This window comes from Aspergillus lentulus (genome assembly GCF_001445615.1).
Source record: "Aspergillus lentulus DNA, contig: Alt01, strain: IFM 54703, whole genome shotgun sequence".
Lineage (NCBI taxonomy): Eukaryota > Fungi > Ascomycota > Eurotiomycetes > Eurotiales > Aspergillaceae > Aspergillus > Aspergillus lentulus.
Genome location: NW_028322123.1, coordinates 1,881,760 through 1,898,161, shown reverse-complemented (window position 1 = coordinate 1,898,161; position 16,402 = coordinate 1,881,760). Strand labels below are relative to the sequence as shown.

General features: G+C 51.0%; 7 protein-coding genes across 7 annotated transcripts; 2 read left to right on the top strand and 5 right to left on the bottom strand.

The window, feature by feature from the left end:
- Positions 1-746: 746 nt before the first annotated feature.
- Positions 747-2,984, bottom strand: ALT_0599 (alkaline phosphatase D family protein; the record flags this gene model as incomplete). Its single annotated transcript, XM_033554850.2, has 8 exons — positions 747-1,348; positions 1,398-1,654; positions 1,705-1,843; positions 1,892-2,046; positions 2,105-2,137; positions 2,193-2,262; positions 2,318-2,477; positions 2,532-2,984. The coding sequence occupies 8 exons, from the start codon at positions 2,982-2,984 to the stop codon at positions 747-749; spliced, it is 1,869 nt and encodes a 622-aa protein (XP_033410741.2).
- Positions 2,985-3,924: 940 nt separating this feature from the next.
- On the bottom strand, positions 3,925-4,990 carry ALT_0598 (S-methyl-5-thioadenosine phosphorylase; the record flags this gene model as incomplete). Its single annotated transcript, XM_033554851.2, has 3 exons — positions 3,925-4,322; positions 4,387-4,896; positions 4,963-4,990. The coding sequence occupies 3 exons, from the start codon at positions 4,988-4,990 to the stop codon at positions 3,925-3,927; spliced, it is 936 nt and encodes a 311-aa protein (XP_033410742.2).
- A 554-nt stretch (positions 4,991-5,544) lies between these two features.
- Positions 5,545-7,101, bottom strand: ALT_0597 (6-phosphogluconate dehydrogenase, decarboxylating; the record flags this gene model as incomplete). Its single annotated transcript, XM_033554852.2, has 1 exon — positions 5,545-7,101. One exon carries the CDS (start codon positions 7,099-7,101, stop codon positions 5,545-5,547), a length of 1,557 nt encoding a protein of 518 aa, XP_033410743.1.
- Positions 7,102-7,704: 603 nt separating this feature from the next.
- ALT_0596 (sugar phosphate isomerase/epimerase family protein) lies at positions 7,705-8,842 on the top strand (the record flags this gene model as incomplete). The annotated part of the gene is made up of 2 exons (XM_033554853.2): positions 7,705-8,109; positions 8,186-8,842. The coding sequence occupies 2 exons, from the start codon at positions 7,705-7,707 to the stop codon at positions 8,840-8,842; spliced, it is 1,062 nt and encodes a 353-aa protein (XP_033410744.2).
- Positions 8,843-9,066: 224 nt separating this feature from the next.
- Positions 9,067-10,958, bottom strand: prnC (delta-1-pyrroline-5-carboxylate dehydrogenase prnC; the record flags this gene model as incomplete). Its single annotated transcript, XM_033554854.2, has 4 exons — positions 9,067-10,192; positions 10,244-10,605; positions 10,659-10,766; positions 10,818-10,958. 4 exons carry the CDS (start codon positions 10,956-10,958, stop codon positions 9,067-9,069), a joined length of 1,737 nt encoding a protein of 578 aa, XP_033410745.2.
- Positions 10,959-13,428: 2,470 nt separating this feature from the next.
- On the top strand, positions 13,429-14,928 carry ALT_0594 (proline dehydrogenase family protein; the record flags this gene model as incomplete). Its single annotated transcript, XM_033554855.2, has 2 exons — positions 13,429-14,009; positions 14,070-14,928. 2 exons carry the CDS (start codon positions 13,429-13,431, stop codon positions 14,926-14,928), a joined length of 1,440 nt encoding a protein of 479 aa, XP_033410746.2.
- A 967-nt stretch (positions 14,929-15,895) lies between these two features.
- ALT_0593 (uncharacterized protein) lies at positions 15,896-16,197 on the bottom strand (the record flags this gene model as incomplete). The annotated part of the gene is made up of 2 exons (XM_089599005.1): positions 15,896-15,935; positions 15,983-16,197. The coding sequence occupies 2 exons, from the start codon at positions 16,195-16,197 to the stop codon at positions 15,896-15,898; spliced, it is 255 nt and encodes an 84-aa protein (XP_089456669.1).
- Between the last annotated feature and the right edge of the window lie 205 nt (positions 16,198-16,402).

Below are 16,402 nucleotides of genomic sequence, written 5' to 3'. Positions count from 1 at the left end.
GAGGACAATCTTCCAGATCTCGAGTGAGTTTTTTCCATTTTTCCATCACTCCAGGGAGTTCAGCTTTAACAAGTGGAGTAAATGTTGCGTACTACGACCTTGATCCGAAGTGCTGATCCCTCGGTTAAAGCAGAACCTGACGATCATTTCCCCGCGTTGACGCCGTCTGACGTGGAGATGGGGGATTTGAGTAAGATATTCAGGGGCTCCGTGTTGATCACGGCTTCGCAAGGAAAAGAGAGCATGATCTGTTATTCTTAGAACATGCATCAACTGTCTCTTTCTTCCTGGTCATATGTGAGGTGTGCCATATCAAAGTGATACGTTAAGAGCAAGGCCCAAAGCTCCGCCAATCAGCTGATATATTATGACAAAGAGAAGTATTTTGAGCCGACTCATCCTAATTCTCAACTGTTTCCTGGGCACTGGATTGTACATGGTTGAATTGGGTTTCTATATGCTTCCACCTGCTGAATGGCCAGTTCTACAGGCTCATCTCGCCTGTTACGCCATGTTGAAAGCTTTCCACTCACCCAAAGACAGCAGCATATTGACCCGGCGGTTTCAGGAATCCTTTTAGGGTACGGAGTAATCATCCTCATAATATTTCATGCCATTAGAGTATAATACACTTATTGCAGAAACAAGCCACTGGGACGGTCTGAATCACCGGAGAAACATACCACCAAATCATTGAGAAAAGGGTCATTCTGCATAAGTAGTTTGATTACATACTCTTTTTCAGCCTACCGGCCATAAGTGTTATTCGTCTGGTTGGTAGGAACCAGCTGCCCATTCTTGAGCCATCCGTTGGCCACAGTGCCTCCGCCCACCACGCCGTTGGAGTTGCGTTCCAGATGATTGGCACCGCTCTTGACGGTGAAGTTGGCAAGGGAAATCTCCTCGCCGTTACGCTCCTTGATGTTGGGTAGACCGAAGAAGCGGGCTTCTACCTCCTTAGGCGTGATATGGAGCTCAAAGTATCCGCGGTAGTAGAGCTCCGACCAGTGAAGCTCTTCATTGTCAGTGACAAGAGCCTTGGAGGCCTTGTTGGCATCGGCAATCGTAATGTTCTGTCCGTATGGCGAGGGGGAGGTGAGTGCAGTACCGGCAAATTCAACACCAATGGCGCCGGCGCCGGTCTTGGGATCGTACGGCTTGTTATCGATCCAGGCCACGTCGCTCACCCAGTTGGCATGAGAGTCTCCGGCAATCATGATATTGTTGCCAATCTGGTTGTCGTAGAGGGTTTGGAGTGTGCGGTTCTTGTTGGCCAGATATCCATCCCACGCGTCGACGTTCAGAGGATGTTCACTGTTGGCAATGGACTGGTTGAGCCGAGAGAAGACTACTCGTGTTAGTCCTCATCCTGGAATCGAAACATCAAGGGGACATACTAATCTGGCTACCAATAATGCGCCAGTGGGCACCTCGCTTAGCCGAATCGATCAAATTGCGGTAGAACCAGTTCTCCTGGCGACTACCCATCAGGGTTCGACCAGCGTCGTTGGCGATCTCATAGATATAGTCGGTATTGTCGTAGGTGTCGGTGATAGAGCGATCATACTGCCTGGTGTCCAGCATGATAAGGTCAACGAGAGAACCGAGCTGAAAGTTTCTCCAGATACGAAGGTTGTCATCCATCTCAACTTGTCTGCGCAAGTTAGTTATTGCGGGAGAAAGAGAGTACTATTAGAAGCTGACCGGATTGGCATCCATTCAAAGTAGGCACGAACGGCGTTCATCTTGTGTTGATCAACCGACACTCCTCCATGCGTGAGGAAGGACTCCTCATCGTTGTGGAGCTTGGAGGATCCGTCGCGATAAGTGTTGTCAGAAACCTCTGTTCTAGTCAGGATGTCAGGTCCAAATAAGTTGCAGGAGGACCTACCGTGGTCATCCCAAACTGGAATCCAAGCATAGTTCTGATGGCTCAACTGAAGATCCAAATCGGTTCTATAAGTTGCCAAGCGCTTGCGGTAATCGTAGAGAGAGAAAATGGTTCGGTCCGGTTGAGGAATGCGTCCCAAACTGTTGCCCCAGCCACTGCATAACACGGTCAGTTTGCTGGCTTTATGGAATGGGTGGAGTGGAAGATCCATACTATTCGCCGTTTCCATATTCGTAGATGTAGTCACTATTCAAGTCAGCCTGGTATTGTCCCAGAATCATCTTAAATCTTCTGGTCTTACCCCAGATGCACAACGTAGTCCACAGAGTCCTTCCTCACAGGGTTTCCATAACCGTTGAAGAAGCCAAAAGCTATGGACTCATTAGCAAAGAGATACACAGTCAAGAAGTAGCAACGAGGACGTACGATAGTTACTGCAGGAGTACACAGCCAGGTTGATGTTGTTAACATCATCCTTAGGTGCAGGAGCAGTCTTGGTCCGTCCAATGGGACTCTTGTTGTCCGAGTTGCACACGTTGAACTGGTAATAGTATGTGGTGAACGGGTTCAACTTGGTTGCCTCGACCTATCACAAGTAAGCATGAAGCGTCGCTCCAAAGAATGACATGCTTGTGCTAACCTTGACAGTGTAGTCAATATCAGAGCTGGTAAATGCGGTACCCTCCGAGACAACTTTCTTCATGCCAGCATCACGAGAAACCTTGTAGTTCAAGCAGACGGGCGCCTTGGAGACTGGCTGGCTCTTGAGCTTGCCCGAGTAGATAGGCACTGGGTTGTACAGAGGAACCAGTCCAGATGTAGTACTGTTGTCATTGACATCATCAAAGCTGGGGGCACATCGTGTCCACAAGATGACCGACTCAGCATAGGGATCACCTGAAGCAACACCGTGGGTAAAGTTCAATTTAGCAGGATCAAAGGCCGATGTCGGCTCACCCCGCTTGGCTACCTTGCGGATCGAAACCCCCAATTCAGGGTGGTTGTAAGAGGGACTGCGGTAGTTGAGATTGCCCGCATAGCTAGCGGTGGCAGTCGAGGCCGTCAACAACAGTAGAGACAACGAGTACCACATGGTGTCTTTGCCAGTTCTGAGAGATTGTCTGCTCAGAGGAGACCCGACAAGACAGCCTGAGTGAGGGCCATTTTATAGTATCCATATTGAGCTAAGATAGCGAGGAATTCTGCAGATCGTTTGCATTCCCTGTCTTGGGGAACCGACAATTGCACGGCCAGGAAGCAGCGGCCAAGGGCGTAATGTCAAGGCTGACGGCATCGTAATCAAAGGTGACCTCGTCATTCGAGAGTACAACTGCATAAACGTCATTCTGGACTTGGAATGCCCATTGCACCGGCGACAAATAGCAAACAGAAGCCAAAGCATGCTGGACCACGAAGCTTTGCCTCTGGCTGAAACCCAAGTGCTTGGCTGCCTTGGCGTTCAGGAACTGAGACCCACGTGCTGAACCCTCCGCTGCTGGGGATTGGAATGCCAAGTCCTCCCGCTATTAGCATGTTTATATATCTCTAGATAGTATCCAAAATAGGATAATCAGGTAGTAGCATAGCCAATAACGCCGATCAGTTTAATCAATAATACGAGACCGAGGGGTGGAGTAGGCTGTACGGTGCCGGTTAAGCCGTTAAACTGTTGATTGAGGGGTCGATTAGAGCCGTCATCATCATTGCATAAAATATGCGTAGTAGCTAATACAGAGAGATAGTGAGGCTAGGCATAATAATAGATGCACATGCATCGCTTCTCAGGCTAGAATGCAATGGAAGTTCATGGCTGCTGGTTATAGCGTGGAGGTTCCAATGGGTTGGGAATAGTCCAGACTGTTTTCAGTAAATACATATTTGTAATGTGAAAGATATGTACCACGATATAAAAGTTCAATCCTCATAAGTTCGTAACCAAGTATAAACGTCTATGCCAGGGCAGTAGATCTACATAATACCAATGTGTTGAAGCATCGTATCTATCGTCTCAGAAAGAAAAAAAATTTGAGAGCTTAGTTCCAGTAACCAGGGAAAAGCCATTCCAGCTTCTCCCGAGCCTCAGGGCTCCAGATGGCCTGGGCGGTGCTGAGACCAAACTTGATGGAGCCCTCAACGTGCTTGGCCTGAACGAGGTCAGAGTGCTCATCGCTGGCCAGAGCGTCGAGGACGGCTGTGACAAAGCGTCTGGCATTCTGAGCATTGGCCTTCATGTGGCTCATGACCATCTCCACAGTGACATCGGCTGTCGACTCGTGCCAGCAGTCATAGTCGGTGGACATGCAGATCATCTGGTAGGCGATCTCAGCCTCACGAGCAAGCTTAGCCTCAGGCAGGCACGACATGTTGATGACGCTGCCGCCCCAGGACCGGTAAAGGTTGCTCTCTGCGCGGGTAGAGAATTGAGGTCCCTCTGTCATTGCAAGACGGTCAGTCAGTGTCTCAAAAGCAACGACAGCGAAGAACTAATGACGTACCCATGCAAATCAGAGTACCTCGGTCGTGAAGGACGACACCCTCGCCCTCCAGACTGTGACCGCAGGCTCGCACAACCTTCGCGACACCCTCGTCGAAAGGGTCGCCGAACGGAACGTGCGCGACCACACCTCCCTCGAAGAAAGTCCATGGGCGCACACCCTTGGTGCGATCAATGACCTGGTCGGGAATGACGAAATCGCGGGGCTTAATTTCCTCCCGCAAGCTTCCGACGGCGGAGAAGGCGATGATGGTGCGGACGCCAATCGAGCGCAGAGCAGCAATGTTGGCGCGCGCCGGGACCTCATGAGGTGCAATCTGGTGGTGAGCACCGTGTCGGCTGAGGAAAGCAACGGCAACGGTCTTGTTGTTGTGAGAGCAGTTGTGGTGCAGGATCGTGATCGGAGAGGAGGGGTTGCCCCAGGGCGTGGTGATCGATAACGAGGCAACCTGTGTGAAGCCGGGGAGCTCGCGCAGACCAGTACCACCAATAACGGCGATACGCACAGGCTCTATATTCATCAAGGATTAGACTCGTCTTTGCAGCTTGCGGGTCTATGATAGCATGGTGCACTCACCGTTGTACGTATTAGGGAGCACAGCCATTCTTCTTGCTAGCTGCTTTGCAGACTCGATTCTTCGGAGTGGTCTTGTGGTAAAGTTTGACAGATATCGTCGAAGAGAAGAGAATCCAAGCATAAAAAGCAGCACGAGAAAGGATTGATATAGACGCAGCTTACTACTGCTAAGAGGGGTATTCGGACTTGAAAACTTCTGCCCCTTGGCGGGGTCGTCATCCCGATTGGGCGATCCGCTTATCGCGACCCCACGTGGGGCCGATCTCAGGCACCAAGGCACGAGTAGGCACCAGTAGGCATCAACAGGTATCAACAGGCATCAATCCCGGACGATCTGCCATTTCCTTTTTTAAGCTTCACCCAACCGCCCTTGGTTCAGATGAGATGTGCTGGCAATCAATCACTAAGGCAAGGCAAGACCTGTATCAGTTTATGGTTGAACGCCGATTTACATCTACAGAGCTCGGTCTTATGCAAACTCATCGACGAAAGGCATCAACACATTTTCCATTCGTTCTACATATGCACAGATGCAATTTATAACAACACGGTTAAAATCAAAGCTCGCGCCAACTGGAGACTTTATGCTGGCTTCCATTCATAATGATGGGGACCCTTCTTGACTGGACCTGGGTCTTCACCTGGCACACCGGGCTTGTTGTACGCATGAGCGCCAAAGTAGTCCATCTGCGCCTCCATAAATTTGGTCGGCAGCATCGTTCCTCCTTCATACTTCAAGTACTCTAACGTGGCAGACAAAGCCGGCATGTATTGATCAGACAGGATTCCTTCAATCACGATCTCTTTGAGGGCGTCGAAATTCTTGTGCAGTTCTCGGGCGACCTCGTCCACGAATTTCATATTACTGAGTCGCTTGTTGGATGTCAGGGCGGGCTGCAAGAGGTCTGCGATGGCTTCGGACTGGATAATGCAACCGGCTCGCCAGATCTGAAGGCACCTGCCGAGATCAATGTCCCATTTTTCGTCCTCGGAAGCGCGCGATATCAATTCGAGACCCTGGCAGAATGAGGCCAAAAAGGAGCAGTACACTGCTCGGCGCAAATTCTCAATGAACGCATTGCGATCTTTGATCGTCTCGATTGGCTTGGGGCTGGGAATATGAAGCTTCTTCGCGACTCGGACTCTCTCTTCACGATTCCCGCTGGCCACACGCAGATAGTGCGCTGTGGCAAGAGTGGGCGCCGCGACGTGACGCTCAGCTGACTCCATAATCGACCAGTACGGAGTTCCCTCGGTGTTGTCATCGTCTTGGACCACCTTGTCAAGCACGTCGTCAAGTACATAGCCGTCATCTTTGCTAGCGCCTTCGCCGTGGTAGTCACCTTGAGGTGTCTTCTTCCTGTGTAACATATCTGCGCCGATCTGAAGGAGATAGTTGTTCTTGAGCTCGCCGTCTGAATTCCACTTGGAGAAGAGATCGCCAATCTCATCATAGTTGAGCCCTAACCCGTTGTGGAGGATGGACCATGCCTCTGCGAGTGTCGAGAGCATGCCTCCTTCAATACCGTTGTGAACCATCTTGACGTAGTGTCCCGAGCCTGCAGGGCCAATTCGTGTGACACATGGCTTGCCTGTCTTGCGATCTTTGGCGGAGTAGAGCTCCAGAAGCGGCATCACGAGCTCGAGTGCTTTGGCATCTCCACCAGGCGACAAGCTGGGCCCGTGTCGAGCGGACTGGTAACCTCCAGAGACACCCATTCCGATCCAGTGAACCCCAATCTCAGCGCACTCTCTCTGTCTTCTCTCTGTCCGTCGGTAGTTTTCATTTCCTCCGTCGAGGATGATGTCGCCGGACTTCAAGTCATGCTTGATCATCCCCAGTACGGAGTCCGCCGGGTGACCATGTGTGATGGAAAAGATGAATAATTTCCGCTCCGCCTTGCCCTCCAGGCTCTTAGTAAACTCATCAATGTTGTAGTACCCGTCGATCTTGCCCTTCAGATGCTGCGCATCTTTGGCGAACTTCATTACCGAATCGACATTCTTTGGGTCCACGTCCCATACCGAGACATCGCAACCCAGCTCGGAGAAAGCAAAGGTCATCATCGAGCCCATATTCCCCGCTCCAACAATGCCGATGCGCTTGAATCTCTGAATTGGGTCTTGTGATGATGGCATGGTGGCGTTCACAGTATACTTCTACCTTGGTCGATCTGGTTTTCTATACAAGGGGATTGAAAAATTCCCGTCAAGCATTGAGAAAAATGAAGATAGAACGATCGCTTACTTTACATGGATCAACATCTCTTATTGAACGAAGATCCAGTGGCAATCGGACAGCGCATCCGGCCTAAAGAAACGTACGCTGGAATTACATCACGACGGAGACGTCATAATCCTGCCTTTCGGTGCGTCTCCGAGGAGAAAGGTAGTCTATTATGTGGTCTGATTCGATATCAGGAAGTCCATAATGCACAATGTCATTTTCTCTGCGTATGTGGATTGTCCATGCGTCGGAAACCGACTCCGACGCTTCTGTTGTTACAGATGTTCTTCTGCCCTAATTCGGCCGATCTCATGGTTACATCATCGTCTCGGACAGCTTCGATTCCAGAAACACATGATATCAACTTATCATTGCTCTCCTGATTTGTATGGTTTTACTTTTGTTTTTGTATTGATTTCCTTCCGGTGATTTGCATCTGGCCGGCTCTATTACAGCATTTCCATCTCCAGCCTTATTCCAATAGTAACGACATATACAAGACTCCAATAAACATCATGATCGCATCAGCCCCAACTATCACATACGAATCCCTCCGCAACATCCCTCTGTCATATGCCACCTGCTCGATCGGTAGCAGCAACGCCGACACCCTCCCCCGGAAGCTCGAAGCTATCAGCAAAGCCGGCTTCACAGGCATCGAGCTATCATTCCCCGATATCATCGACTATGGCTCACGAACCCTCGGCCACCAGGTCGCCTCGGAGAACTTTGCCGAGATCATCTCTGTAGCTGGCGAGATCCGAAAGCTCTGCGACGCCAATAATCTCAAGGTGATGATGCTACAGCCGTTTGCAAACTTCGAGGGCTGGCCGCGCGGGTCGCTGGAACGCCAGGATGCCTTTACTCGAGTGAACGGATGGATCGAGATAATGAATGTTGTCGGGACGGATTTGCTGCAGGTATGCCTAAACTGCTCCAGTTCTGGGGCTGTTCCTACCGCCATATAACTCAAGCTAATGACAATAACGCCAAAAGGTCGGCTCAACAGACGCCCCCGCCGAGAAAATTACCACGGACCGCAACCAGATCGTCTCCGACCTGCGCGAACTGGCCGACCTGCTCGCGAAACGTAACATGCGCCTCGCCTACGAGAACTGGTGCTGGTCCACCCATGCTCCCACCTGGAAAGACGTCTGGGAGATCGTCAAGGCAGTCGACCGCCCCAATATCGGCCTGTGCCTGGATACCTTCCAGACCGCAGGGTCCGAGTGGGGCGATCCCCGGACCATCTGCGGCCGGATAGACGACATGGACCTCGACGAGCTGAACCGGCGCTTCGCGGCGAGCATGGACGAGCTGGCGAAATCTATCCCGCCGGAGAAGATCTATCTGCTGCAGATTTCAGACGCGTATAAGCCCACCCGGCCGATCGAGGATAAGGAGATCAATGGGCTTCGGCCGCGGGGGCGCTGGAGCCATGATTTCCGGCCTATGCCGTATGACGGCGGGTACCTGCCCATTGAGGAGGTGGCGCGGGCGGTGCTCAAGACCGGGTTCCGGGGGTGGTTTTCGATGGAGATCTTTGACGGGGGGAATCAGGGGAAGGGGAAGAAGTACGATATGATCCCGTACGCGAAGAATGCGATGGAGAGTATGCAGGAGCTCTTGAAGAATTGCTCAGATGATAAATAGTTAAGGATTTTGTCATTGAATGCAATCATAGACTCATTCAAGTAAAAATATGAATATATCCATTCAGGTGTCAAGAAACTCAAATTTTAGGTCATGCATCCGTCATGCGAAACGCCAGTCATGCAGCGAAATCAAAAGAAACAAAAAGTAAAATGCATCAACATATGGGGAATAATAATCACCGAACCGAATCCGATCCCTCGTAAGTACATGTCAAGCTCATCTTACGCATTGCTGGGGTATTCGACCTTGTAAGAAGGAACGAATTCCTCCTTGATCGAGCGCAGGCTGACGAACCGCGAGAGCAAGTTTCCGCTGCCGGCCTTATCGTTGGTTCCGCTTGCACGTGCACCGCCGAAGGGCTGCTGGCCAACAACGGCACCGGTGCTCTTGCAGTTGATGTAAAAGTTGCCCGCGGTGCTGCGGAGAGCATCCTCCGCGACACGGACAGCCTCGCGGTCCTGCGCGAAAACGGAGCCGGTGAGACCGTACTCGCCGGTCTGGTCAATCTTCTCGCAGATCTTGGAGAAGTCGGCCTCAGTGGCGTCGTTGTAGGTGTGCACGACCAGGATGGGGCCGAAGAGCTCGCGGGAGAGGAGAGGGTGGTCGGGGTTCGAGGTGTGGTAGACGGTGGGCTGGATGTACCAGCCCTTGGAGGAGTCGTACGTGCCGCCAACAAGGAGCTCAAGTTCGGAGTCGTTCTTAGCGTCCTCGATGACCTGGGCCAGCTTGTTGAACGAGGCCTCGTGGATGACGGGGCCGCAGAAGTTGGTAAAGTCGGAAGGCTCGCCGATCTTGAGCTGCTTGGTTTCGGACACAACCTGCTCCAGGAACTGATCGGCGATGGAGGATGCGACGTACGCGCGGGAGGTGGCGCTGCACTTCTGTCCCTGGAACTCAAAGGCTCCACGGACGGTCTGCACGGCGGCGTTGCGGACGTCCGCAGACTTGTGGATGAGGTGGAAGTTCTTGCCACCGGTTTCGCCGACGATGCGAGGGTAGCTGCGGTATTTGCCCTCGGCGACACCCTGGGCGATCTTTCCGTACAGGGAACGGAACACGGCGGTGCTTCCGGTGAAATGGAGGGCAGCAAATTCGCGGTGGTTGAGAACGGTATTGGTGACTTCTTCGGCATCGCCAGGCACAAACTGGATGACGTTCTTGGGCAGACCGGCCTCCAAGAGAATCTGGTGAACCAGCCAGTTGGACGCGATGGCAGCGGGGGACGGCTTCCAGACGACGACGTTGCCCATCAGAGCAGGGGCTCCAGCCAGATTACCACCGATGGCAGTGAAGTTGAAGGGGCTGATGGCGTAGACGAAACCTTCAAGGGGACGGTATTCAACGCGGCTGCGCTAGTTAGTCAGTGCCATTCTTGATCGCTTATGGAAAGTAACTTACTTCCAGACTCCAGGAGCGTGATGAACAGGCTGCTGAGCGTACATGTCCTCAGCATACTTGACGCCGAATCGGAAGAAATCGCACAGCTCAGCGGCAGCATCAATCTCCGCCTGCCAGGCGTTCTTGCCCTGTCCGTGCATGGTCAAGGCCATAATGTCATAGCGGTACTTGGTTGAGATCAGATCGGCAGCCTTGAGGAAGACGCTCGCACGGTCTGCGAACGATGTAGCGGCCCACGACTTGCGAGCCTCCAGCGCAGCGTCAATAGCCGCCTGAACATCGGAGGCGGTGGCGTTGGAGTAGGTGGCCACCGGGGCACGAGAGGCAGGGTCGGACTGTGTGAAGGTTTGCGAGCTCTTAATCTGGGAATTGTCAGTCTCATGATTAGTATAAGTGTTCACTTGAGGAAACCAACCTCCTTGCCCGCAATCACAAGCGGTACGTTAATAGGAGCAGACTGTTTGGCCTTGGCCAAAGCATCTTCCAGAGCTTTGCGATCAGGCGAACCAGGGGCATAGTGTTTCTATTGCCGTTAGAATCGACTTCTCGAGTGCAAAAGAGTCGCAAAACTCACGTTAGGTTCATTGTCGATGCGAGGCACCTTGAAAGTAGCATACGTGCCCATCGCCCTACTAGGACGAACAAAGCTGCTAGTAAGAGAACGGCATTTTGCGATTTGTTGCGCTCGCACGCGGGGAAGCAACGAGGGCTGCATTTTGAGAATTCTTGATACTGCCAGCAATGAGATCAAGAAAAATCACAAGCAGAAAAAGGTAACGAAAAGATGGAAATTGAAGCAAAAGAAACGAGTCGAAAGGCTGCGCGGGGAAAGCTCCTGTACCTTTAAAGCGAGGGACCGACTAAGGTCGGTGGAATGAGCCAGTCAGAGATGAAGAAGACAATCAGTCAGCATGCTTACCATACATTACAGTGACATGGATCCATTCTCCAAATTCTTCGCTGTGTTCCCCTCACCAAGTGCTGCATAATCACCGGTGGCGTGGAAGCTGATGGGTGACGGTAATGGTAATACCACTGTTTCTGCCTGAGGAATCGGTGCCGGCTCTCTGTAGGTACGGTGTAACCGTTTGGTCCGGTACGCATTCCGGGTGGGACACGTATAAACCGGGCCGGATCATACTGTTAAATGTGCCCGGTACGGGCAGCCGAGAGATTTCCATTACCCTATAGATAGATATTTTCTAGAAGATATCAAATAGATCATATCTATGTTATCCATTCTGCAGAGATTTGATACATTCAGATTATCTAATTCTCTTATTAACTAATTGATATATCGATACGGTGACACCTCCGGCAACTTCTCCGCATTGCGGAGGTGGGGTTCTACACTTTGTAATTTGTAAACTACCGTATGGACTGCTAACACGAATTGTGTCGGAACAGTCTGTTTACCTCTATACATATAAGAGAGATACTACAAAATTCATTAGATGAATCGTGCCAGCTACCACCAGACGCTCTCCAGGACCAACCATTGAGAGTCGCTGTGCCAATGCAACCACTATAGCAATCAGCTGAAGCTGTCTTGACGAGAAGCCTCGTTGCGCGTCTGCGCTGAGTCCATTGTGCGTCCTCAATCCCTTTGGATCCCCGTGGTCATATTCATCCGAGGGGGAACTTTCGAATTCTAGCCTCCTCGAGGCCCTTGAGCGAAGGAGGGCTCATGCCGAAGTCACGCAAAGCAAAGACAGGTATGAGGGCTGCCTGCAGGAAAAGGACAAATTGGTAGCTGGCAGTGTTTTAAACGAAATGATACGATTACATTTTTCTTTTATGAGTGTGCGGATGAGGCTTCCAGAACCAAGCATTATTGGCCTGGAAAGACAATAAACATTGATTGTGGGGTTGACAGCTCAAGGTCCGTGACACTGTGGCTAAGAAGCCGAGATGATCAATCAACATTAAAATGTTGGCGCAGAAGGAAGAAGTATTCTTTCGAGTCTAGATGTCAGAATGGACATGATCCTCTCTGGAAAATCTGGTGTTTTCTATGTAGAGAATGGAGAAGCAGGAAAGCCTGGAAGCCTCGAACGGCCAGAAACTGGGACATACCCACCAATGGTGAAGCTGTTAATAATGAGAACTGGCGGCCATTTCTCGGTCTTCAAAGGTCTGCACAATTTTCCCAGTCGAAAATCATTTTTGTCTACCTAGAAAAGCTTGACTCGTCAGTATCTATATCCTACTATGCTCATTGGCTAAAATGAGGCACGTGATCAAATGTTCTAGTGGAAGCTGTGTTTGCCTTAAATACCAGGCATCAAGGAATATGGCCCGCTTAACATCGGTCTTCGACCTTATTATCGGCATGTTCCAGTTATTCCTCAAGTCACGCGACTGACGGAGAAAGATGGCAGGCGACTCGATTATTGTGTAACCTGAGCTGCAAGCCTGCACAAAGTGATCATAAGGTTAGTTATATTACCTTACCCTAGTCAAGCTAGATTAATGGGAGTCTGAGGTCACCTGCCCATGGTCACGCGTTCTTTCACTTCCAGCAAAAGTGACCGGCCCGGTCAAGCAGCCTGTTTGATGTGGAGAAACAGTGGCCGGCCCGCGAACCGGTTGTTCTAAGATTGACTATCATTCCCAGATTGGAATTGAGTCTTGACTGCTTGATGTCAGCTTGTCGACATTGGCCACAGACACAAACTGAGGCTTGCTGCTTGTCCCAAATACAGACTTACACATGCTTAAGTCGTCACTCTTTATGGTTATCATGTCCTATAGTAGAACAGTCAATATCAAACAGGAAAACTTAATCGTCATTCCGTCGTAGTGGTAACTCAATCCAGGGCATATTGGACTAGTGGTCGATCCTGTTCTATGGGTGGATCCAAGATATTATCAATCTTGTATCACTGCCGCTGGCAGACGGCGCCACTCTGCATGACCTCTTTCCAGAGGAATAATATTACTGACCGTCCCGGCTTTCAGGCGGTTTCCACCGGCTGTACCATCACTTCTTTCAGCACCAAGTAGTTTAGTGTCTTCAAGGATAATAACTTATCTATTAATTGCTCAATATCACCACTACTCAACTCATCGACATCCTCATCCTTATTACAACTACTTGATTCTCATCACATCAATACCTCAGCATACTTGTCGCTCATCCTAGGGTCTCTTGCTCAAGTCCCGCCACCTTATCAACCACAACAATGAAGGCATCCCGCCGTCCTTTGCGGGCTCTGTCTTGCATGCCCACGACTTATCCTACTCCCCGATACGTCAGCGGCACGAGCAATGCGAAATCATCCATCGCAGCGACACCGGCTACTAGCCTGTTGCATCAAGCTCCTCCATCTCCCAAGAAGGAGACAACCTCACCGCTCGCAAAACTGCCTCTCTCCTCTGTCCTGCGGTCCTTGATGATCCTCTCTGTTTCTTCATCCTCACTTCTACTGAAGCCATGCATCTATACCCTTTCAGTGTTGGCGCATCCTAAAACATCTCTTCTCGACGTCGCCAAAAACCCTCTGCTGAACATGCTCGTCAAGCACACGATCTACAAACAGTTTAACGCGGGAGAAAACAAGCTGGAAGTTCAGCAGTCCATTCGCGCTATCAAGAATCTCGGCTACCGAGGCGTCCTTTTGGGTTACGCCAAGGAGGTCTTGGTTGGTGAAAGCGATGTCAGCCCTCGTGATGAAAAGGCTGCTCGCGAAGAGGTTCAGATGTGGTTGGACGGAACTCTGCAGACCGTGGACATGGCACAGGAAGGCGATTTCGTCGCTCTGAAGTATGTTTTCCTCTTGAGTCTCTTCTAGAATAATTTGAGCCCATCAACTGACTGTCATAGATTCACTGGTATGGGTGTCCAGGCGTTGGACCTGTTGCAGAAGAAGGCCGCCCCCTCTCCGTTCATGGACGAAGCTATTCAGCGAGTTTGTGACTTGGCTATTTCCCGTAACGTTCGTTTGCTCGTCGATGCCGAGGAGCAGGCAGTGCAGCCCGGAATCGAGAACTGGACCATGAAGTATCAGAAGTACTGCAATTCGCAGACACCTGGTCGTGCCATCTTCTACAACACTTACCAGGCCTATTTGTGTTCCACCCCCACCACTCTCGCCAACCACCTTGAGATCGCTCGCCAAGAAGGTTACACCCTCGGTGTGAAGCTGGTCCGTGGAGCCTATCTCAAGACCGAGCCTCGCCATTTGATCTGGTCGAAGAAAGAGGAAACCGACGCTTGCTACGACGGCATTGTTGAAGCCCTCCTCACTAGACGGTACAACTCCATGCTCAAGCCCGCGTCCGAGGAACACAAGACCGAGCTGCCCCCCGTTAACGTTATCATCGCCACACACAACCGTGATTCTGTCCGCAAGGCGCACGCGCTGCGTCTCCAGCAGGCAAGCAAGGGTGAGGACAAGGGCGTGGATCTCTCGTACGCTCAGCTCCAGGGTATGGCGGACGAAGTCAGCTGTGAGCTGTTGGAAGGCTTCCAGAGCTCCGAGCCCACTGGCAAGAACTCGTTCGTGGAATCGCCTAATGTGTACAAGCTTCTCACCTGGGGATCGGTCAAGGAATGCATGGGATTCCTGCTCAGACGGGCCGTCGAGAACACCGAGGCCGTCGGGCGCACCAAGCAGTCGCAGGAGGCCATGTTTGCTGAACTCAAGCGCAGAGCCCGCCAGGCTTTCCGTCCGAGCAACTGATCGTCATCCTATCGAGTTTTCTTTCGTACTTCTGATACCATCCTGCGCTCTGGCTGAAAATTCTTTTGCATCGTTCTGTTGCGTGAATTCCGTGGCGTCTTGCTGGCGAAAATGCATTAGATGGCGTTAGTGGTCCAGCTTTAGCTCCTGCATCGATTTAATGATAATGACTTTCTAGAATGGAATGTGAAAAAGGGGTATTACGCGCTTTGTTCCTTCCGGAGTCCGGCGTAAGCAAACTACCTGTGCACCGGACAATGATGTGGTAACTTATTTCCTTAATGCCGTAGATGCGGTGTGGCAACACATCACCCTACAGGGATTCCAGAGATACGTTAAGCGAAAAAATCAAGAAAAGAACACAAGAAAACAAGGAAACAAGAAAAGAGGGATGGAAAGGAAATGCACTGACAGAAAACAAAAGACCTGCAGGCTACTTTGCCTGTCGGAACTGCCCTTCTGAGCTTTGAGAGAGAGACTCAATGTCCATGTCCATGATCATCACAACCGCCGTCAGTCTATGAATATCAGTGTGCCAACACATCGCCAGGTTCGGCCTCCTTTACCAATCCGAGGCTGCCCCTTTTCACCTGGCAGTAGTTGGAGCAGCTGGCAGTAACTAGGAGTAGTTGGTGAAGTTGGTGAAGTTGGTGAAGTTCGTAGTAATTCGCTATGGTTGCAACAGCAACCTGCAGGACGCTATACCAAAAGATGTGCTAGTCTTGGTCGCAACATAATGTGCAGGACACTATAATCTTTCTGTGATACGGACCCTTGTGGGTACTTCTTCCACGTACAGATGCTTTCTCTGATACCACAGCCTCACAGACTCCTCACACGGGCCACACCGCATCCTTCTTTCTTAATAACTGACCACGCGAACCACTCGTTGACATAAGAAAATCATACTTAGTCAGAGAAGGGTATAGCGCATAAGCTACAGTTGCAGGTTATGCGCTATACCAATTCAAGCAGGGTTTTCTAAGCCTGCATCGGTGATGATCGGACTATTACTCGAGCAGAGTAGGTAGTATGTGTGATTAGAGTGCAGTACTTTTGGCTTCCGCCTCGCCTGGGACTCTGCCCCTGTTCTCCCGGAACGTTGCCCACGAAGAACTCCACCAGCTTGATAGGAGGGTTAACAGCGGGATCAGGGTTCGACTGTCTCAGACGCGCCACCCAAGCACGCTGCTCCAGCTCCTCGAACTCGAGACCCGCAACGCGGAGATATGGCAGCAGATCCCGGGTCCAGTTGTCGATTTCCGCCATATTAAAAAATGCCAAACCGGTACACTGCCGTACAACGGGGATTTTTATTCAGCTCCCGGAGAAGATCTATCTCATCTAACTTCTGACGCTTAACAGTCGACTGCCCCATGCATTATTCCATCGCCCTGGAAGCCTGTCCCTTTCCCATTATTGCACAGTACTTTTCTCACGCGGACCCGGCCGGGACGGAACACGCTCCCCTGAA